The 22329-nt window shown below is 50.9% G+C and overlaps 8 protein-coding genes across 8 annotated transcripts; 4 read left to right on the top strand and 4 right to left on the bottom strand.

The window, feature by feature from the left end:
• Positions 1 to 2004: 2004 nt before the first annotated feature.
• FPOAC1_013199 (uncharacterized protein) lies at positions 2005 to 4110 on the top strand (the record flags this gene model as incomplete). Its single annotated transcript, XM_044857540.1, has 1 exon — positions 2005 to 4110. One exon carries the CDS (start codon positions 2005 to 2007, stop codon positions 4108 to 4110), a length of 2106 nt encoding a protein of 701 aa, XP_044701723.1.
• A 3270-nt stretch (positions 4111 to 7380) lies between these two features.
• Positions 7381 to 8065, bottom strand: FPOAC1_013198 (uncharacterized protein; the record flags this gene model as incomplete). The annotated part of the gene is made up of 2 exons (XM_044857539.1): positions 7381 to 7429; positions 7503 to 8065. The coding sequence occupies 2 exons, from the start codon at positions 8063 to 8065 to the stop codon at positions 7381 to 7383; spliced, it is 612 nt and encodes a 203-aa protein (XP_044701722.1).
• Positions 8066 to 8433: 368 nt separating this feature from the next.
• Positions 8434 to 10356, top strand: FPOAC1_013197 (uncharacterized protein; the record flags this gene model as incomplete). The annotated part of the gene is made up of 6 exons (XM_044857538.1): positions 8434 to 8612; positions 8685 to 8777; positions 8833 to 8929; positions 8999 to 9719; positions 9775 to 9862; positions 9942 to 10356. The coding sequence occupies 6 exons, from the start codon at positions 8434 to 8436 to the stop codon at positions 10354 to 10356; spliced, it is 1593 nt and encodes a 530-aa protein (XP_044701721.1).
• A 246-nt stretch (positions 10357 to 10602) lies between these two features.
• Positions 10603 to 13494, bottom strand: FPOAC1_013196 (uncharacterized protein; the record flags this gene model as incomplete). Its single annotated transcript, XM_044857537.1, has 7 exons — positions 10603 to 11607; positions 11667 to 11930; positions 11981 to 12139; positions 12200 to 13106; positions 13219 to 13305; positions 13357 to 13395; positions 13451 to 13494. 7 exons carry the CDS (start codon positions 13492 to 13494, stop codon positions 10603 to 10605), a joined length of 2505 nt encoding a protein of 834 aa, XP_044701720.1.
• A 662-nt stretch (positions 13495 to 14156) lies between these two features.
• On the top strand, positions 14157 to 15090 carry FPOAC1_013195 (uncharacterized protein; the record flags this gene model as incomplete). Its single annotated transcript, XM_044857536.1, has 3 exons — positions 14157 to 14260; positions 14319 to 14762; positions 14841 to 15090. The coding sequence occupies 3 exons, from the start codon at positions 14157 to 14159 to the stop codon at positions 15088 to 15090; spliced, it is 798 nt and encodes a 265-aa protein (XP_044701719.1).
• A 310-nt stretch (positions 15091 to 15400) lies between these two features.
• FPOAC1_013194 (uncharacterized protein) lies at positions 15401 to 18459 on the bottom strand (the record flags this gene model as incomplete). The annotated part of the gene is made up of 10 exons (XM_044857535.1): positions 15401 to 15649; positions 16707 to 16712; positions 16768 to 16937; positions 16989 to 17489; positions 17560 to 17718; positions 17774 to 17930; positions 18008 to 18026; positions 18088 to 18258; positions 18314 to 18324; positions 18370 to 18459. The coding sequence occupies 10 exons, from the start codon at positions 18457 to 18459 to the stop codon at positions 15401 to 15403; spliced, it is 1533 nt and encodes a 510-aa protein (XP_044701718.1).
• Positions 18460 to 19176: 717 nt separating this feature from the next.
• Positions 19177 to 19982, top strand: FPOAC1_013193 (uncharacterized protein; the record flags this gene model as incomplete). Its single annotated transcript, XM_044857534.1, has 3 exons — positions 19177 to 19342; positions 19408 to 19658; positions 19710 to 19982. The coding sequence occupies 3 exons, from the start codon at positions 19177 to 19179 to the stop codon at positions 19980 to 19982; spliced, it is 690 nt and encodes a 229-aa protein (XP_044701717.1).
• A 337-nt stretch (positions 19983 to 20319) lies between these two features.
• Positions 20320 to 22177, bottom strand: FPOAC1_013192 (uncharacterized protein; the record flags this gene model as incomplete). Its single annotated transcript, XM_044857533.1, has 4 exons — positions 20320 to 20966; positions 21023 to 21225; positions 21281 to 21734; positions 21805 to 22177. The coding sequence occupies 4 exons, from the start codon at positions 22175 to 22177 to the stop codon at positions 20320 to 20322; spliced, it is 1677 nt and encodes a 558-aa protein (XP_044701716.1).
• Between the last annotated feature and the right edge of the window lie 152 nt (positions 22178 to 22329).

Here is a 22329-nt window from a genome sequence, read left to right as displayed (position 1 = left end):
ACAATATCGCCACCCACGTGGTCGAGGTCCTTCGAAGCTACGGCATAACCCACAAGGTAGGATATTTCACACTCGATAACGCCAGCAATAACGACACTGCGATGGAAGAAATTGGGAAGGCGCTCGGTTTCGAGGGTAAAACTCGGCGATTGCGCTGCTTTGGCCATATCCTCAATCTCGCCGTTAAAGCACTTCTTTTTGGCCATAATTCCGAGGCCTTCGAGGACGATATCCAAGGGAACGATGCCCTTGACGCGAAGTCCCACGAGCTATGGAGACGGAAAGGACCAGTTGGGAAACTTCATAACCTCATCTTCTGGATCCACCGCTCGGACTCGCTTACCAATCTCCTCCGGTCTCTTCAGCTTACCGTGTACAGCAAGCCTGACGATCCGGTGGTTCGAGCGAAAAAACCTCTTGATGTTATCATTGATGTGGTTACCCGTTGGCTTTCCACTCTTTATATGATTCGGCGTGCCCTTCTCCTAAAGGACTTCCTCGAGGACCTTTGGTATGAGCAGAAGAGCGAGTGGGAGGGGTTGGTATTGAGGGGAAAGAAGTCAAGCAACGAGATGCCGCTCTGCCTCAGGGACGAGAACAAACTCGAGGAGAAGGACTGGGCTATTATCTCCTTATTTAACGAGGTCCTTCAACACTTCGAGCACGTCTTGATTACTCTCGAAGGCGACGGTCAGCAGCGCAAGCGGAAGGAAGGATACATTGGGGCATATGGGTGCCCGTGGGATACCCTGCTTGGCTATGAATATCTTCTTGGCAAAATGGAGGTATATAAGGCTGCTGCCCATCGATATCCCGATCCCGAGCACTTCAAGGTTAACATTAACCTCTGTTGGAAAAAGCTTGACAAGTACTACTCGCGGCTTGACGAGACGCCAGTTTATTATGCCGCCATTGCACTTCATCCAGCGTATCGTTGGGGATATTTCGAGGACGTGTGGGCAGACCGTCTAGACTGGATCCAAACTGCAAAGTCCCTTGTAGAAGAACTATACCGGTCTCACTACGAGCCGCGAATTATCTCTCGAGATCGATAACGCGGCGAGCCGGTCACGAAGAAACGGCGCATATATCGGAATCCCTTTGAGGAGTATCGTGAAGAATCTCGTCAGGCGCCGACTCTATTACAACCACCTTCATCGATGACTACCTTGTTGCAAGCCGAGGACGCGGCTAGCAGTTCTACACATGCTGTTGGCGACGAATACAGCGATTGGTTCCGTGACGTCCACAAGTCCGACCAGAATATCCTAGATCCTATTAGCTATTGGTATGAGAGACGGGAAGAGTATCCACGTCTGTCACAGATGGCTCTCGATGTGCTCTCTGTCCTTCCTATGTCTGCCGATGTTGAGAGGCTCTTCTCAACGTGTGGTCGAATGGTTCGTGACGATCGTGCCAGGCTGGACGCTAGTACGATCGGGATGACACAGACGGTGAGGTCATGGCATTGCGGAGGCTATATTAAGAGCAGTGAGAAGCTTCTTGAGGATTTAAAGGTGCCAGGGACTGATGTGTTAGCTGAAATGAGCTTTGCGGAGGCCCGGGAGGCAACAGGTGGGAGGATCACGTGTACTGTCCCTTTATAGCGTCCACGCATTTCCATTTCCACGTCCATCCATTCCACAGGCCCACTCTTAGCGTCCATTTCCATCCATTCCATCTACGGTGGGCCTACATGGACGCCCATCCATTCTACAAGAGGCTGCGTGGATGGAAATGGAATGGACCGCCAGCCTGGCCTCCCGCATGAGGGGTTGTCGCGATGGTAGGCCTCACTCGTGTACGGTCTTGTCGAGATGATCGGCCTGATCTTGATATCCATAGCAGAAAAAAAGATATAAAAAGGACAAATCTAGACATGTTTCTCTCTTTCCCATCTTTGGTTTTCATCCCCCACACACACATGCTATTCCTCCCCCTCTCTGCTCTCTCTTGCACAACGTCTAGGCGCATACATCGCCAACTTTCACAATCCTCCTCCCAATGGATGCTTCTTCCACTATCAGCACAGGCAATGACCGTAATAACCAAGGTCTGCCTTCTGCCCCTGCCACGGTTAACGCCGGCTCAATCATAAGCACGCAAGTAACACCTAAGCCAACGGTCATTGGTCTTTATGGTATTTCCGGCTCGGGCAAGTCATTCTTGCTGGAATATCTGCGACAGAAACTCAGCCCGGCCGAATTCATTTTGTTCGAAGGGTCAGACAAAATTGCATCCCTCATTCCTGGTGGTCTGGAGGCTTTCCACAAGCTGGACGCACAGGACAAGTCAAACCTGCGTGGCCAGGCAATCGACGCGATTAGGAAGGAAAGCCTTGACAGTGGGCGAACTGCAATCGTGACTGGACATCTCATGTTCTGGAAAGAACAGGATGCTTCTGGCCAACTAGTGTATACTTCGAATGACCTAGCAACGTTCACGCACATCATTTATTTGAATATGCCGGTCGGTCTTATCTCGCAGCGCTGCTTGAATGACGAACAGAAACATCGCATTGTCATGTCTCACGACCACCTGCGCAGATGGCAAGAGACAGAGATTTCCCTTTTACGCAACCTCTGTCGTGAGAATCACATCTTGTTCTGCAGCATCGCAAATGCAGACGCTTTGCTACCAAAAACCATGGATCTAATCCTGCATTTCCAGCAGCCCAGCACGGTCGAATCTAATATAACTCGCATACAGGCTAAGCTGGATGAAATCCTCGCTTTGCCCAAGCATGATGATCTTGAGACGGTTTTAGTGATGGATGGCGACAAGACTCTCACATCAGAAGACACGGGCGTTTTGTTCTGGGAAACACTTGCTCGGGCTCAACCGAGTTTGGTAACAGGATCTCCATTGCATGAGCTCTTCAGCAGTCGCCTTGGTTATTCGGAAGCTGCATTTCACCAAGCAACCTTATTGTACGAAGAGGTAGCTGATGATAAACAATTTGAGACCGTGTGCGATGCCGTGGCTGCGGGCATAGTGATGCACCCACAAATCACCTCCCTCCTGCGACTTGCCGCGGAACGGAGACATATTGGTACTCTAGTTGTCACATGTGGGCTTGGTCACGTTTGGAGAAAGGTTCTGGAGAGGTACAAATTGTCAGAGACGGTCTACGTCATCGGTGGAGGTCGAATTAAGGATGGATTCGTGGTTACTGCAGCGGCTAAAGCTGCCATCGTCTCTCAACTACGAAACGCCCATCTCTATGTTTGGGCATTCGGGGACAGCCCCTTGGATCTGCCGATGCTTAAGGGTGCTGATCAAGCTATTGTCGTTGTTGGCGACAAGCAGACTAGGAGCTGGAGCATGGACGAAGCCTTATCTAAAGCTATGGATGACGGAAACTTCCGAGCACAACAGGTTCTTCTCCCGAGTCAATCAACACCGCGTCTGGACGAGGGTCGGCTGCCTTTAGCTCACCTAGATGATCGGCTGTTCATCGAATCAGTCATGTGCCACCGCCGCTCCGTCCAGATACTGCACGCTACGGACAGGCCTGTAGCACAACTGTTGACGACACCAACCCGTGACGCTTCTATTTCTGGCCCTGCCCTAAGGCAAGCCCATGGGTTGGTCGGACAGTACTTGGCCACCGAATTCGTTACCCAACTGATTGGTCTTCAAGAGTACAACATTCCCCACGTACAGGGTCACCAAACGACGGGCCATCGACTGCGCAATGAAGAGAAAACTTCTATTGTGGCATTGATGCGTGGTGGAGAGGCTATGGCCTTCGGGGTCAATATGGTGTTTCCTCAGGCAATGTTTATCCATGCCTCATCCCCACCGGACTTGAAAGTGCATCACGTAGATCAACAGCGCACCATTATTCTGGTTGACTCAGTTGTGAATAGCGGAAAAACACTGATGCAATTCATCGAGCACGTCCACGGCCTACAGGCCAATGTCCGCATCATTGTTGTAGCAGGCGTTGTACAAGCGGACGTGGTCGTGGAGACGCATCCACTCGCAGACCTCATGAGACGTTGCGGCGCCAGCCTGGCCGCACTGCGACTTTCGAAGAACAAATTCGTAGGCACCAAAGGCACTGACACTGGCAATCGACTGTTCAATACTACGCATCTAGCTTGACTATGGAGCTCCTGCGCGATGCGTCTGCGTCTACTACCATCCACAACCCCTCTTTCGGCAAGCAAAATAAAAAAAAGCTTCACCAAAACTCACCAACTTCACTTACACAAATATTGGCCAAAATAAATAGCTACTTGGAGGACAATGCCTTTGCTGAATATAGAAATGATTGGAGTTAACGATTGTAGCCCTCTAAGGCTGTGCGGGGTACGCGATGTATGCATACTGTGCTAACTACCCGAAAATCTCTTAATTAAATCTTAAAGAAAACTCTCCAGTTGTCGCATACCTTGCAGTAACGTACTGCTTATTAGCATCTATGGCTTCTCAGGCTTCTGAGATATCAGCCTCAGGGACTAACAACGCTTCTATAGGCTCGTTTGCATCGAAACTTTCATGGAATTTCAATGCCTTTTTCTACATAGATTATCCCGAAAAACATCTCCAAGCTGAGCTTGGCCCGAAGCGCAGAAAGACCAAGGGACACCGTGCTTACGTTTGTCTTCACTGTCAGAATCCTCCATGGTCAAATCGAGTGCCTGGCAACGCTATACACAAGGTTCCGATCAACTACACCGAAACCCACCGGTCGATCGATTGGTGTATTACTCATACACTTACGTCAATCAACCTGAACCCTCGACCGTGCAGGGATGGACATCTTACGAACGGGAATCGAATCGATAGATTCATTCGATGCCAAGTCTTACGAATATCGAATCGAATTTCTTGGCGTTCGATTCGATGCGAATCGAATGTGGTGTTTCTCATTCGACATACGAATCAAACACGGCACATTTTATTCGCTATCGAATCGAACGGGCCCAAGCGTTCGATCGAAAATCGATCGATTCGGTCGAACGAGTGACGCGGCTCGTTTTAGCGTCACTTCTTGAACCCGTCAACCGGCCCCTGGCGGTACCTGACGCGACCGAGCGTGATTTGTCGTCTTGAAGGCCCAGGGTCCGTGTAGGTGCTAAGATGTGTTAGTGTATACCGGTACATCTAAACCCCCGAGATTTACAGGTCAGAATAGGTATCGTGCAACTGCAGTAATCATGCTTGGCCGCAACCCACAAACGACTACTTTCTAAAATATCAAAAGTAATTTATTGAATGGGACCATTTCCCAATTTCCACGAGGACTATGTCAAGCGTGGGCGAGGTTGAAAAGCGAATCCTCGTGGCCATGAAATGCTGTTTAGGGGTTACTTGCGTAGCTGTGGAAGAATACGTGAGTACCCTGGTATCTTTCTAGCACATTGGTATAGGGTAGGCCCGTCTTGCAATTACTCCCCCATGAACATCCATCTAAACACATGCTGGTTTTCTGTAGATTGGAAGTAATGCAAACAAAAACTGCTCCATTTAGACATCTCCCTCAAGAGCTTTCTATCGGCGTCAGTGTTCTCACGCTCAGAAGACCATTTCGACCTTGAAGTCTCACATGTCTGTTGCACCTTCAACCTGTATTGGTCGACTAACTGTCCAGACCCAACATAGTTATTCCCCGCTTTGGTCACAGGAACTTGCGGCCAAACCCAGCCAGCCCCTAGGTGGATGTACTAGCGACTTCATAATCCTCCCGCAGCTGCGACCACTTACAGCATTAAAATTACGCCCTCACCGCTACACCTCACGTGGCAACACGACGAGCTCCGGCCAGCTCAAACGAGCTCAAGAGCCCATTCAGAGGCGACGCCAGGATGGAACGAGACGGGCCAGCGCGGAAGGAAAGTTCCAGTTGTGTGCCTCGGTGGTCTGTGCACGACGACATGAGCCAATAGGGGCACTTTGGAAACCAGATGACCAGGGACCATACCAGACTGGGCTGTCAGAGTCTGCCAACTTGAGTGACAAGACCTTCGATTTCATTGGTTGCTAACGCAGGTGTATATAGCACCTGGAGAACCGTCGAGCACCAGTGATTGAGCCAAGAGGCGTCTTCGCGTGGGTAGTCGGACATGGTGCGCGAGGTCATTATTCTCTCTGTTGTCTTCAACCCGGCGAAGAAGTGGCGCCTTCTCGATCAACTGTGGTCTCGAGTGCCTTTTCGTAAGGCTAAGAGTTGGCGATTAGAGTACGAAGCCAAGCTCAGAGAGATCTGGGAGAGTTACAGGGAACGCGATGTTGACTGCGAAGTCTTCGCTACGTCTGACGAGGCCTCAATGGATTACATTGAGCGGAGACTTGCTAGGAGTGTAGCTGGGCCGCCATGCGCCCAGGGTTCGTCCTTGGCAGCGTCCAGTGGCCGCAAGAGCACCCGGAAGACGAAACACACGACAGCGGGAGCGACTGCTGATGACGAATATGCTCGGTACTGTGCTGAGGATGTTGTCAACAGTCACCACTACAGGAGTAGACCGATTGACTGGTGGAAAATCAACAGGAATCGGTACCCGCGGCTGTCTCTGATGGCGATTGATATGCTCACCATCCCATCGTCGTCTGCGGAGAGCGAGAGGACGTTTAGCAGTGCAGGGCGTATGACGGCACCATTGAGAAGCCGGCTGAGGAGGGAGATAGTAGCGATGGCTCAGTGCATTCGATCGTGGAGTAAAGCTGGAATCTACACGCCTTCACTGCCGCTGGTTAGCCTCAGTGATGATCAATGGGTTGACGCACTTGCGTCGCTGAAGGGGACGAGTGACATTTAATCTGCCTATTACCTGTCTTGCACAATTGAAAATGTTCTGCGACGCCTCATCTACAGCTGTGATGTTCTCTAAAACCCCTCTGCATCTCTTACCCTTCGTACGTCGGGGTATGAAGTCATGAATGCCTGATGATGATGACAACGATCCATTTGGCCCTAGGTCCTATTGGTGTTTCGGTCTCCGCCGGGATTAGGTCTACGTTCGATCGGGTTCGAATCGAATTCGATCGAATCTTGGCATTCGATAGATATCGAATCTACGGAGGACACATTCGATTCGATGCGAATCTACAGGACAAGAATTTCTTGGCGTTCGATTCGATAGATTCGTAAGATGTCCCTGCCTGCTGACTGGTCGTTTGCTGACTCTGCTCCACCAGATAGGTAACGAATCGACATTATCGTGCCAGAATCGAACCAGCGCGATTATCTCCTACCAGAACCGTGGTATGCTCTATGGGCGTTGGGAAATATAAAACAGCGGCCAAGCACCACGTCTACTCTTGTCCGGCAAGGTAAATCAAACGAATATAATCCATTGGGAATGTAGCACACTCGGCGATTGTTTGCCTTGTGCATAATCATCTTATTCTATATAAATTAATTCATCACCCTTACTTGGAATCTGCCTCATCTCTCATGCCCACTTCATCGGGAGAATTTCTAAGCAATGCCTGTCGCATCATGAGAAGGTTGACCTCAGCAGACGCAAATGCATTGAAAGTTCGCAACTTACCCATCAGGATCTGCTATGAAGCCGATTTGTGAATACGTGTTCGCAAATGATGGATGGAGGGTCTCGGTGTCCAGGCCATCATGAATACCGACAACGGTGGCTGGGACGTGCGAGACCGGCTTCAGTATCGTGTGACCTTGTTCCTGGGCCATTTCCAGCAGTGCCTTGACGTCAGGGACCTTGAAGCCTAGATGACCGAGGCTTTGAACTGAAATAGGAGCCCGTTCACATTCGGTTTGGGCTATCTTCTTTGCCGGCACATGGACGAGCTCGAGGAGACCGGTGCCCATGCCTCCTTTGAGAATATCTGCCGGAGAGTGATCACCTTCATCCGGATAGCCGAGATAGTAGACGATGCATGGTCCAGTATTCAGTGTGAATATCAACGACATACGCAAAAGACTCTGGTAAAAGTTGAGAGACTTTTCGGGATCTGAAATGCGTATCATTGTATGGGTCATACGATATCCACTGGGATTTGCTGTTGAGGTCGGATTCATGCGACGGTCTCCAGGCGGAGGCACCACTGACCCTGCTGGCTGCTCAAGGGATTCGATTGTCATGACGCGAGAAGATGATTATGCTTATGGGTTGTGCGTGCTGGTTCGGGAGCACCCGAGGCATCTTATGATTACAATTCGAATCATCGGGAATGCGCCAACCACCCTAGACTCCGTTTCTGCGGGTTCTGGAAAATCGGCAAACCAGACTCCTATCTAGGAGCTCGGGATGCCACCACACCACCACCCGAAGTTACCGGACTGGGGAACTAAGCCGAACTCAGCCCAGCTAACCTTTTTAAGACACTAACAGCTTGCTATCGTTTCTTCTTTTTGAAAAGAACAAACTCACCCACGGTATTCGAGCCTTTCATGTGAAGCAGCGTGATATTTCGTGTTTTTTCTAAATCTTTCGGAACCACTTTTTCATCATGGGTAATAGTCTTGTTGTCCTGGGCATTGCCGTTTGCGCACTGCTACTCCTCGGAAATGTTTTTGGAAGACGAAGACTCCCGCTTCCGCCTGGCCCAAAAGGCAGGTTTCCAGGCCTGGGCATGACTTTTGACGCCCCGAAAAAGTACCCTTGGGTCAAGTACGCCGAGTGGGCAAGGTAAGTCGCAAAGAGTCCCCGTCGACCACCGATGAACAGTTTGTTGACCCTTCCCCAATTCTCTCTCTGCAGTATCTACGGGCCCATCATTCACTTCCGCATTGGATTGCAGCACATCATCGTTATCGGCTCTGGACACGTTGCCAGGGAGTTTCTGGATCGCAGGTTTGCTCACCCAAGCTTTTTGCTGGCCGCATACACAAGGCTGACATAGATCCAGATCTCAGATCTACAGTTCTCGCCCTCCATCTCTGGTGGGACAGATCCTCACTGGTGGAAAGCGAGCAGTCTTGATGCCGTACGGGCCTCGCTGGAGAGTCAGTCCTTATTGAGACCTGCCATGACGAATTAGTACCCAAGGCTAACAAATTCTTGCACAAATCAAGGCCGTGCGAAAATCTTTCGCCAACATGTTGACAGCAAAGAAGTGTGATGAGTACGCCAACATGCAGACCAAGGAAGCCATCACAAGCTGCTACGACGTTACCCGCACACCGGAAAGGTACCGCGACCACCTCGCCCGCTACTCACTGAGCATCGCTAGAAGCATCGCGTTCGGCCGACGAGTCCCGACCCCGGATGATGAATTCTCTCACGAGGTGAGGACTTTTATGGAGCAGTTCTCCAAGGCCATGGCCTCTGGCAGGTACATCATCGAGTACATGCCCTTCCTCAACAGGCTTCCGCGATTCCTGAAGCCATGGCAGGCTGAGCTCGAGGGAATGCGACAGAAGGAATTTGAGTTTGCCACAAACAACCTCAAGACAGCGCTCATGGATGTTGAGGAGCACCCTGATCGACCATGCATTGCTCTAGATCTCAAGAAGAACATGGAGAAGGCCAACATAGATGAATACAATGACGAGTTGCAGCTGGCTATTACCTGCTTGGAAATCCTGGGCACGGGATCGGAGACCACAGCCACGTCGCTCATGACTACCGTCCACGCGCTGGCCATGAACCCCGGAGTCGTTGCCAAAGCCCACGAGGAACTTGACCGGGTCATTGGACGTAAGCGCTTCCCTACTTGGACCGACGAGCCTGAGCTGCCATATCTCCGAGCTATCATCAAAGAACAGCATCGATGGGCCTCGATTGCTCCCCTGGGTACGTTGAAGGGAACAAATGTATCGTCCTGATGTTTCGACTGTCTAACTTGCAGCCCTAGCTTTCGCGCATTGGTCAGAAGAAGAGGATGTAGTCGAGGGTTACCGCATCCCCAAGAACTCCATCGTTCGGATCAATACTTGGTAAGAATTTTCAGCCCTGCCCCTCGACGTCGTTCTGGTTTGCCGACGAAGATAAAGGCTGACTTGGATGATTCTCTAGGGCCATCCACCATGACCCCAACCGTTACGAGGAACCTGAACGATTCAAACCCGAGAGGTTTCTCGGCTATCATTGTAGCGCTTCTGCCTATGCTAACAAGGGTGACGTCGACGGCCGTGACCACTTTTCATATGGCAGCGGCAAGCGCATCTGTGTCGGGCTGCATCTGGCGGAGCGGTCACTTTTCTCAATGACCTCGGCTCTTCTACAGTGCTTCGATATCAGGCCAGCCCTGGGCCCTGACGGCAAAGAAGTGTCTCTGGAGAATGTCCCATACTCGTCCAACCTCATATCCTTTCCGGATGACTTCCCCGTCCGTTTCGTGGTGCGGAACGATGAGATCAAGAAGATGCTGGACCAGGAATGGAACAATCTCTATGGTAACGGGCCTGTCACGAGCTGGACAGAGTCTTAGATATCTATGTCTGCAGAGCTCAAAGGTGTTTATTTCATCGTTGACCACATCTAGCCTAGTTCATTCAGTCCGATTGCTCACAACCTCGCTCAAAATGACGCATTGTACCATAGCATTCAGGCGAAAGAAAAAAGGTCTTGGCATTCGGACCAGGATATGACCTCAATTTCTTGGTGCGTGAAAATGAGGAATGAATTGACCAGGTGTTACGAAAAAGCAAAATACACATACGCAAATATTACCTATCTACAACCGGTCTCTTAGCCGTAGAATAACTTTGCGCAGGTTTCCAGCAACGCCCCAGACTAGTTCCATTTGGCTAAGCATATCGGCTGTCTTCTCGAGCACCTGCAGGCGTCCCTGCTCTGAACAAAGGTCAGGAACCCCGTGGAGTCCAATCATGACAGGACGGCCATCTTCAACCCATCTCGCGGCCCGGACTGCCATATCATCCTTGGGGAGACCTAGAAAGTCTAGCTGGAGATGCTCCATTGGTGACGACACCTCGGGCGTTGCCCCAACACGGGTGTCATCTGGATAGGAGAGGAGCATGGCCATGTAAAACAATATGACACCGGCATGGAACACAGCAAAGACCTGGTACGGGCCGTTGTCTGCAAAATGATGTACTAGTCCGATGATCTGTGCCGCGTGGAAGGTGGCATCACGGACCTGTCGGGGCTTTTCTGTTTTCCACTGTCGCATCCGGCGCTCCAGCGTCCCATCGATATCCCTACATCGCAGGAGGGGGTAAAGCCAGTTCATCAGCTCTCCAGCGGCGTAAAGGTGCCCGATATGCACCAGGCTTAACCGCCGTACCAGGTTAGTCGCCTGCTTCTGGGTCCTCAGATCCCGATCAGCTAGAGGCGACTCCAAGAACATGTCTAGTGCGGGAATTAAAGGGGCCACACGGTCCTGGTCTTCGGTGTCGCCTATTAAGTCATGCACCGGGTTGCCAATCAGTTCTTTGTTTGACCAGATCATCCGCACCAAGGTCGACACGATCAAAGCTCTGTGCGAGCCTATCTTGAACCTGTCCATTGGCTGTGGCGAACCATCAAAGAGTGAGCGCATCAGGCTGCGGAGGGTGAGCTTGTGCGAGCTCTCCCCAGATCGTGAATGCAGAGCCACCCAAGACTGAGCGCTCTCAGCGTCCCACTCTAGATCCATAGAGGGAAGGGTCATGGCGACTTCTCCAATTGTCAGGTACGGGCGCACGTTGTGGAGATAAGAAACAGAGGCGTCGTAGATCTACACCAGGTGATATTAGTACATCTCCACCTCGAGTAGCAGGATGAGACTGATCTCACATAAACACCCCATCCGACACGCCTTAGCCTCTCCTTACGGATCCAGTCGAGCCAGGCCGGGCCAATCTCGGTTGGCGGACTGATACTGTCGGCTGTCTCTTTGTTAAACAAGCCCATGCGCCTTGCGTTGGTGACCAAGGAGCCACGTGACGTCTCGCTCAGTTCGAAGAGACGTTGACTACCACTACAGTAACCGTGAAAACCCTGCAAAAGCTGTGCTGTAAGATGGTCCTCGGTGCGCACGAATCTCCTGTCGTATTCTTCCTGTGAACCGGTTAGGACTGACAGCCTGCCCTACCCTGTGGTCGACGTACCATAAGAACTAGGATTTTCCGGATCAGTTCGGATAGGCTGTATGAGTATTTTTTGGCGGCTGTGAAATCGGAATAGAGTACGCCAATGGCCACCATAGCGAGTGTGACAACAATACTGGCCCTGGGATCGAATGTCGGACGATGGACAAGAGCCATAACCTGAAGTCCCATGGTCAGAATGACAGAGTACTGGTATCGAACAGGGGATTGTAGAGGTACCTGACTAAAGTTTACGAAATATAGGTCGATACAATGATTTAGCTTGGAGGCGGCTGGAAGCTCGAGGTCCTGGATATCTACAGAGCACATGTTGACTAGTCGCTGCATCTCGGTTAGGATGTTGGTGTCTATGTAGGTATGTGGCGAGAAGTATGGCCGATGGACAAAGTCGACTGGGGCCTCGAGAGGCGGGAGCCGCAGGCGGTGAATTTTACTGGCATGCCATGCCATGGGCCATGGGTCATCAGGGCCGCAGTCCTCGCGCGGGTTCGGGGTGGGCAGGCCAGATATCGGAGGCATCGAGGTTTGCATACTTGCGTTACTTGGTGGTGATGCAGGAACGCTCTGCCCTGTTCTCTGCAGATGCGACTCAAATGTCGGGAAAGAGGCTCCAAAAATGTTGGAAAAGCAGTCGCCCATACTGTAGTCACCATGATCGAGCCATGGCAAAATATCAGGCTGCGGATCCAACAGCCAATCTAGATTAGAATTGAAGTCGTTGTGAAGCAAACCCATCATATCCGAGTTCGAGGAGGGAGAGGGACGAAAGTCGGTGGTTTCCACAGTTGGGTTAGCTGAGGTGAGGCCTACTCGGTACGGTTGCGAGTCACCTGGAGCGTGCGACTGCGTATTCCACGATTGGCCTGAACCAATCGAGGTCGCCAAATTCGATGAAGGATCGTGTAGGCTACCTGAGTTTTGCTCGACACTTGCCGGGATAGTGGAAGCACTCCAGCCGGGTGTGTCGGCGTTCATGCTACGATCCAATGTTGATGATGCTGGAGATGTGGACTCTCTGCGATCCCGGGGCTGACTCTCTGGCCTGGGGACTGCATATTGACAAGCTAATGATCTCTTGTCGCAGGCTGAACAAGTCGGCAGCTCTCCAAGACAGCGAATTTTGGACCTGTAGTGACTATTATTAGCGGTCGAGGTAAACGAGAACGGTAGTCCTTGGGAAGAGGCATCGTTGGAAAGAGTACACTCAATGAATCTATAGTGCCTCGGGGGACTCATACCTTGAGCATGGAATGCAAGCTTTCTTCCTAGATTTGGGCAGTGGCCGGTTTCGTTCATGGATCAGCATGTGCCGCCGGAGGACGTCACTATGGCCAGGTACTCAGCGACATTTACCAAGGCGAGATCTGGCGACTTACCGACGATCGAAGGATCGCGAGCAAGCGTGGCAAGGATACCTGAAATGAATCAGCTACGAGATCAGGGAGGCAGAGACATTCGACGATGACAGACCTTGCGGCCCGTCCCTGGGCGTTGGAGGCAGAGAGAGAAGGCATTATTTCGCGTTGACGTGGCTAGGAGGGATTAGTGACCCGACCTTTGATCGCAGAGAGCGATGAAACGCGGCTAAATAGGTAGATGTGGAGCAAAGACAAGGGCTGGTAGCGATTGGAGGGCGCATTATTAGCGGCCAAGGTCACAAATCATTACCTAGCCAAGTAGATTAAGACCCATTATTAAAGGGTATTACATGCAAGCAGGGATAACTACTGTAAAATTACAAGGGAAATGGTAAAATCTCCAAAGAGTATCTGCAGTTTCACACAACACAAAAAATGCAAATATCTGAATCAATAGATAGAGTCAATATAATATCTGACATGTTGGTTCTCACGTCATTATACCTTACAACCACAGCGTGCCATGGCTCTAGTACTGTTTAGGATTGATGCTTCCCTTCCCCAGATTTTCCCCTCATTTTCTCCCGAAGCGTCTAACGGACAAGGTTTAGGGCTTCGTTGGTATAACTCGCTTTCGGACTTTGAAAGAACCACCTTAGAGTCCGAGATGAATCCGTCGGTATCATCGTGAAGCCCGACTGCCAGGACCAGTCTGCCCTTAAAATGTCTTGGAAGGGATAGGGCCTGTCCTCACAACTACGCATGTACAAACAACACTGCACTCCAAGCGTTTCCAGCCTGGCACCCCAAATTTAGTTATGGCGACCCACAGCATTCCCCAGACACTGGATGGCAAACTGGCCATTGTAAGCGGCAGCGCAGTAGGCATCGGTGCTGCTACCTGCGTCGAACTCGCAAATCGGTACTTATAACCTGATATCACATCTCGGCTGGCACCATTGAAACTGACCATACCCAAGGGGAGCGACTGTTGTGGTCAACTACCCTTGGCCGTCTCAGCGCAATGACGCCCTTGTTGTGCTCGAGAAGATCAAGCAGGGAGGAGGCCTTGCTTCAGGCCGATGCATAGTTATCGAGGCCGACCTGTCCACTAAGGATGGGCCCAAGCATCTGGTTGATGAGACGGTGCGCCAGATGGGCTGCAAAGTTGACATCCTGGTCAACAATGCCGGTATCGCCATCATGAAGCCCCTGGAGGAGATCACGCCGGATCAATGGGACAAGCAAGTCAATCTCAACGCTAGGGGCACCATGCTGTTGACGCAGGCCGTCTTGCCACATCTTAATCGCAACAGCCGCATTGTCAGTGTCAGCAGTGTCGGGGCTCGGCAGGGCTACGTTGGCGCCACCATCTATAACGGCACCAAATCCATGGTGGAGAGCTTCACGCGCTGTTGGGCATTGTAAGATCCCTCTCCCCTCTGTCTATGCCCTTGTAGCCGGAGCTTGCTTGCTAATTCTATGCCGATGTGGCACAAAAGGGAACTGGGTCCTAGCTTGGGATGCACAGTAAACGCTATCGCCCCTGGTCCTGTCAAGACTAGTGGTTTTCAGAGTTCTGGCAAGGAATTTCTCGCCAAGATTCAGCCAATGCTAGACGCGACTCCCATTGGAGCTAGGATGGCAGAGCCTGAAGAGATTGCCCATGCGGTCGGGTTCCTCTGCGAACCGAAATCCCAGTGGATCACTGGTGTCTGCCTCAGTGTTAACGGTGGTTTCTTAATGACATGAAGAGATAATGAAATCATGTCACCACTCTTTGAAGTATTAATCTTGTCAAAAGCTGTGTTCACGCGGGCGGACGGAGGTTTTACTTCAGGAGCAAGTTAAGGACATGTGCAACCACATAGTTAAGATATACTGTATATATATATACTTATTATATTCTAAAACAAATAGATGACTCTTCTTATACAAGCTATATCTGAGTCAGTCGGACCCTAGTCTGAATAATAAGTTCGTGTCTATCAATATTAGTAGGAGGTCATCAAAAATGATCTAGGCCGACCCTTACTGAACAAAATGTTCCATCTCAAATCATTCAAGGTGTAGGGGCACCGAGCGCTACAGCAGCGCATGCTGCAGAGCACTTCCCAAACGCAGCGTTGCAAGCGATAATCGATGCTGGAGCTGTAACTCCCACAGTAGCTCCCCAAGTAAACCCAGCTGCGTTGTAGCATGCCATGACGACACCGGCGCAGCCAGCTTGGCATGCTCCGTAGGCGATAGGGCCTGCGGAGACCGTAGCCAGAAGAGCAGAAGTGGTGGCGATGGTGGAGGAAAACTTCATCTTTGTATGTGGTTACTGTAATGGAATAGTTTTGAAATTGTCTCTGTGGCTCATTCTTTCATTGAAAGAAAATGATATTATATAGAATCGGCGTTGTTCAGTCAGAAGAGCTGAATAAATGATCACAGGTCAAAAAAACAGGCTAAAGATATCGTCATGGATGTTTAATCATTGCGTCTATGAGTGAAGTGGTCGGCCTCCCGCTTCCACCCTCTCTTATGTAAGGGACTCAAAGAGCGGTATCATATTCGAGGTGGCGAAGCGATACGTATCAAACTTTAGGGTTAGGCGTTACCTGGTTATGCAGAGCCATAAAAGAAGGGCTTGGAGTCGATTGAAAGCTAGGTGGAAAAAACGACTGATTGGAGAAGTGCCACATGCCTAAATGATTCCCAGAGGGACTGTCGCCTATCGACCTGAAATACTTTGGTGACTGCATATCGCGCAAAGATTTTTTGATCAAGTCGAGCGTCAATGAAGATAATGGTCACTCAGGTACCTAGTGGATAGAGTTTGGCTGCTTTCACCTCTTGCAGTAAAGTTCCTAAGACCATGGATCGGCGCCCATGCTACAGCCCAACTTTTGTCCGGGGAGGTTATCCTGAAGCATGTCTAATCCTCTGCTGTGTTCAATACGGTCTGTCTCCGTGAGCCTAATTCACGCATTCTCATAAAGCAACTTACTGGTTATATTTGAACGGAGTGGTAGTTGGAATGTCGGCAAATCATCGCTACTACATCGAATAGATATCCTTGTGGAGTTTTGGAAGAGTTCTGCGTCCTCAAAGACAAATTAGACGATGACTAGTTGTGCCAGTGTCTTAATTACGCTTTGTGGGAGGGCGTTTGTCAAAGAAGTACGTACTGCAGAAGATGGGAAGATACATTAAATAACTAGATACAATCCTCGCCGGACTTAAAGAGTGTACATCCAATCAGACATGCCCTCATTAACTCGACGACCCTCCCTGGCTGCCTTGTTGCGCCTCCACAAGCAGATATCTAAGAAGATAATCAAACAGACACTTGTCATCAAGCAGGCAAAAGTAACCCATACACCGGTCTAGTTTAGATGTTGTTAGATATGCTCACAATAACCCTAGACATTATAATCTTACTTTGTAGTAAGGGCTCTCACGAGCCATAAAGGCAACGCCTGCAAGGATGCCGCCAATGTCTCCCCCGATCAAGCAGGTTGCTGATGCAACAGCTCGCTTCGAGTGGGACGTGATATTGTTGGCTTGGAATGTAAGGATAAGCGGCACGCAAGGTTGCAGCGCTCCCATGCCTACAGGATCGAGTCAGTCCTGGTCAGTGGTTGTCATGTGGGCCAACTCACTGAGAAAAGCTCCAAAATAGCGGGCACCGTTAGAGCCTCCATAGACGGTGATGATCATACCAACGGCCGTGATAATTTGTAGCGCAGCGATAATGGGTCCTCGAAGATGCTGCCGGTCGCTGAACCATGCCAGAAGGCAAACAAAACAGGCCGCTAGAACATATGGCGGAGCGCTGAGGAGTTGTGATTGCGTGACGCTAAAGCCCATGCCCTCTCTGAGGATTATGGGAAGGAAGTAGGAATAAGCATAGCCAGGTAACGTCGTGGCAATCATGTTGAAGGTCCAAATGTAGAGGCGCCAGTCCCGGAGGTGGAATAGAATTTTGCTGAAGGTGACTTCATCCTCCTCGGCATCGCCACGGTCCAAGTTAAGTCTCGCGATAACAAAGTCCCGCTCCTCGGCCTTGAGGAATCTCTTGGCCTGAGCAGGGAAGTCTATGATGAGGAACCGACCGAGAATGCAAAAGCAGACGGTAATGGTACCTTCAATGATGAAGATCCCTGCGCGAGCTCTGTCAGTACAAAGCGCCTGAGAATGAAGGCAACCCCAAGCGGTAATTCTGATACTCACATCGCCAACCCGCCAGGCCAGCTTGGCCTCCAATAAGAGAAAGAGCATATGCGAAGATGGCAGAGAAGGCACCTGCAAGAACGGAGACAATCCAGAATCCGGAGAGCCTCTTGCCCACCTCGTAGCGAGTGTACCAGCAAGTGATGAGATAGGTGCAACCTGACAGTCAGCTTTCCTGTGCCAGAAATTAGGGGTCGTTAGGAAAAGGCCTTACCTGGAAGGAATCCCGCCTCTAGAATACCGAGAAGCGCACGGCAGAGGGCCAGGGTACCCCAGCTGTGAGTGAAACCCATGCCGATCAAGACGGCGCCAAATCCAATGCCGAGGAAGGAGAGCCAGTTAGCAGGGCCGGCCTTGGGGAGAGTAATGTTCTAGTAGATAAATGAGTTAGAACCATGTTCGAAGGGCCTGGCGTCCCGATGGGATAAGATGGAGAGCTGGCACTCACGCTGGGAATCTCAAAAATACTATTAATCGTTGTGTCAGCATGTATACAAGGAGCGGCAGGGCAGTGTGAGCATGACTGACATGTAGGCCACGAAGAAGACCATGACGATGATTGTGTATCGGTTGCCAATGGTGAGGGCAAGGTCTTCGTCCATGCCCGCGACCATAGCGTATCCCAAGTTCGAACGGTCAATGATGGAGATAGAGTACATAACTCCCAGGATGGGGAGGAGTCGAAAATCGATCCTGCGACTGCGTGTAGATGATTAGTTATGGTAAGCCGTTTATCAGTCTAGCTACCACGTACATGATTCTCTTCTACTCTGCCTCAGAAAGTAGCTCGATGGCTTCCACGCCAGATACCTGAAGACTTTCAATATACTCAGACTTTTGGTGGTGGCTGGCTTCCATGTCGACTTTCGACGACGAGTCACCGATTGATGGACGATCCATGGCGAATGTGGGAGTGAACAAAGATTACACCTGAGGAACGGTCTTGATGGGAGAAGATCAGGATAGATGTAGGGTTTGAATATACGAAGAAGGAAGATGAGACCTTGAAGAGGCGATAGCTGGTTATATAGAAAGTCAGTGAGTTGTGCTGGGAAATCTGGCGACACAGTTCCCCGGCTACATGGATCATGGCTCTGCAAGGCGGCGGGGGTCTCCACTTCCCCGGGTTCTTGCTTCCACTTGAGCCAGTTCCCCGCAAAGCATAACCCATGTTCATGGAGATCACGCTCGCTGTCGGGTCTTGATGAATCTAGCCGGGCCATTCATGGCCAATCTGGGGTCTCCCCGGATTCTTGGTCCCGCAAAGCTGGCCCTAATCTTCGAGCAGACATTCAGGTCGTTACTGGACTTGATTGGTTACTCGGACTTTATAATCCCACTTGTTCCTCCGGCCAGTCGGGGTTACAGGTGGTTTCGGCTTTGCTGGCTAGTCGAGCCACATAAAGCTAAGGCAAGCCACTATTTTCTTATTTCGAGTGGTAGCATGACAGTAAAGCTCTCGACTACTATGAACGGAAACCCTGGTTGCTGTGCGGCTGGCCACCCAGCAGCCGGTATGAATCCCATGACGAATCTTGGTCTGATTTTATGGATAGTGCCGGTGTAGCTGACATACGATCCCCCTCAGATGGATTTCATCCGCACGGACAGACAAGGATGGTTGGAGAGATCCAAGTCTACGACAGTCGCCCCTTAAGTGGTTCCGTCAAAGGCATCTTGATCTTGTTCCCCGATGGTTTTGGCCTCGCATCGCACAACCAGCTCCTCGCTGATATGTTTGCTGAACGAGGCTGGACCACCATTATTCCAGACTACTTTGAAGGTAAGCATGGTTTCCTAGTCAGAAGAATGGGCATTCTGGCTAAGCTTCGTGATCTGGGATGACAGGAGATGCGGTGCCAATTTCCGTTCTCGAAAGGGATCAGAGCAGGCCACTAGATGAGCAATTCGATTTGAAGTTATGGCTTAGCAGGCACCCACACGAATCAGTTGAGCGTCATGCAAAGGACTTATACGAGCACGTTCACAGCTCCAACGACAATCTAGGAATTGCAGTGGCGGGTTATTGCTTCGGTGGTAAATATGCCCTACGAGCATCGTCATGGCCCGGTGTACATGTCGCACTGGCCTTCCATCCCGTGAGCCCACATCCTCAGATACTTTCAGGCTACTCTGACGCTCGATTCTAGTCATTTGTCGAGAGAGACGATATCGCGGGGGCTCCGGTCGAACCAGGCTGCCGAACCTTTGTTGGGCTTGCGGAGAATGACGAGATGGTGCCCAAGACTCTGGGAGCCGATATCAGTTGCTGGGCTGCCGAAGCGTCACGCACCATCACGCAGAGGGTTTTCCCTCACGTTGGACATGGATTTGCGGCGAGGCCAGCTGCGACTGCCAAGACGGAGATGGAGCAGTTCAGAGAAGCATTCGAGTTTGCTTGTGCTGCTCTAGAGGGTAGTTGAAAGCGCAGGTTTGGCACCATAGTCGACTATCGTAAGTTCCATAGCTCATCGCTGTAGAATAGATGAGGGCTGGTCCATCCAGGGCTCTAACAGCAACTGAAATAAGCATGCTATGCCTACTTTGCTGAGAAGGTCATCGCCACAGCCCTGGAGTTCCAGAATCGTATCTTCAACAAGGGTATTAAGATTTGTCGCGTGGTTAGCACAATGTTTTATATTAGACTTAGACGTTGGGGAGGTAAACGATGTAATTATAAAACTATACAGCAATGGAACATCTCGTAACTATGACTCGCTTGTAGAGAACTAACATTGACATCGGATGAAGCATCTAACTTCAGGCCCTCTTGCTCAGGACCGTCCACTCCCCCCAGCGAATCTTGCCCAGCAGGTTCCGGAACTGCGTAAAGGTCCATGGCATCGTGTATGTGTTCCAGCCGTCGTCGTTCTTGTAGTAAGTGACGCACCCCGGTTGGGACCAGACAAACTGGCTCTGCTTGACCTGGACTTCGTCGTTGTACTCCCGCTCCCGCTCAGCGGTGGGGTGGATGGCGACCTTCTCGCCCCTCACGCTACGCTTGAGGATCTCCTTAACAGCCTTGGCCGCAAAGCGGGCCTGCAGCTCCCAGTTGTCCTGCTGTGAGTTCCAGAGAGACGCCGAGTTGGGTCCAAAGCACATAAACATATTGGGGAACTGGTTCGTTGCCACACCATACAGCGCCTCGGGGTGGTCAGTCCACTTATTCTGCAGGTTGAGGCCGTCGATTCCAAGGATGGTCTCGTGCTCGAGGTGCTGGGCTGTGTTAAAGCCAGTGCCATAGATAATTACGTCGAAAGATCTCTCCGTCTCCTTCCCAGACTCGCGGTCTGCTGACATAACACCTGCTTCCGTGTAGCGAATGAGTCGGTCACGGAGGACGACGCAGTTAGGCTTGGCCAAGAAGGTATAGAAGTTGTCCAGGCGTAGTGGCCGCTTGCAATAATCTTGGCGGTGGAGTATCAGCATTAATCCTTCACCTCTGCGTCCTGGGGTCTCTTACACTTCGAGTCGGGTCTGACCTTCTCACGCAGGGCAGGGTCCGAAATTTGAGATTCCATAAAGGCTATTGAGGTGGCTGTCATGTTGTTGTTCTCTTTAGACTCGTTAGTGGCTGTCTTGAAGGCGCCACCCATGCGAACATTCATCCGGTAGCGGATGAATCTAAGGAAGCCAGGAACCCAGTTGACTGCCCATTTGAAGAGGCTACGACACTGTTAGCAGGTAAAGCCCTAGTTCCGGGAAATTAGGCAACACACACCTGCTATAAGCATAGTCATTACGTGGGACACACACAGGTGGTGTCCTCATGTATACGGTCAACTGTCCGACCTTGTCGATGATCTCGGGTATGATCTGGGCGGCGCTGGGACCGCAGCCGATAATTGCCACCTTCTTGCCAGCCAAGCTGTAATCGTCACGCCAGTGCGCAGTATGCCAAGAGACGCCCTTGTAGATCTCGCGGCCAGGTGTGTTGCCAAACTTGGGTGTGTCCAGGCTGCCGACGCACTGGCATATAACGTCAGCTATCCAGTGCGTGACACGGCCTGTGCCCTTCTTCTCGACAAAGACGTGCCATACCATCTGGTTGTCGTCCCAGATACACGCCCGGACCAGGGAGTTGAAGTCGGTGCATCGGTGGAGGCTATACGAATGCGCAAATCGGGAATAGTAGTCTTCAATCTGGTCCCTGCGTGCGTAGAAATGCGTCCACTCTAGAAAGAGGTAATGGTCAGCCTTTGGAGAGCTCTTGGAGGTGTGGGATCGAAGTACAAGGGGTCTTACTCTTGTTAGGAAAAAATGACGTCGTATATATAATGGCCGGCACATCGCAGGCACAGCCTGGGTACTTGTTCTTGGCCCAGACGCCGCTGTATCCCTCTTGGGCGTCGACAATAATCATGTCCTCGTGCTTGATGGGGGTTTCATCAAGAAGGATAGCGGCCTGCTGGATGCCGGTGATACCAGCACCGACGATAAGGACGCGCTTGCGAAAGATATCATCGACGTATGGTTCCGATCGGACAAGTTTCTCGTAGTCAATCCCAGATGCTGTAAAGCCTGAAACATCGCCGTATCCATCGCTATTGAGGGTTCCGGCGTCGAAGGTAGATACCGACTGGGCATGAAGGTTTGGGACGAGCTTGGTTTCAGACATTGTGTGCTTGTAGAAACCTTCGATGAGGCTGTGGTCGATGGAGGCAGTTGGATGTGCGAGACTGTTCTCGTTTAAAGCCAGGTAATCCACGAGCTTTACTAACAATATTTAAGAAAGAGGTTTGGACTAGACAACTGAGTAAGTGGACATTG

This window comes from Fusarium poae (assembly GCF_019609905.1).
Source record: "Fusarium poae strain DAOMC 252244 chromosome Unknown contig_1, whole genome shotgun sequence".
In the NCBI taxonomy this organism is placed as follows: domain Eukaryota; kingdom Fungi; phylum Ascomycota; class Sordariomycetes; order Hypocreales; family Nectriaceae; genus Fusarium; species Fusarium poae.
Note: the sequence above shows the minus strand (reverse complement) of the source record. Positions and strands in the feature narration are given on the sequence as shown.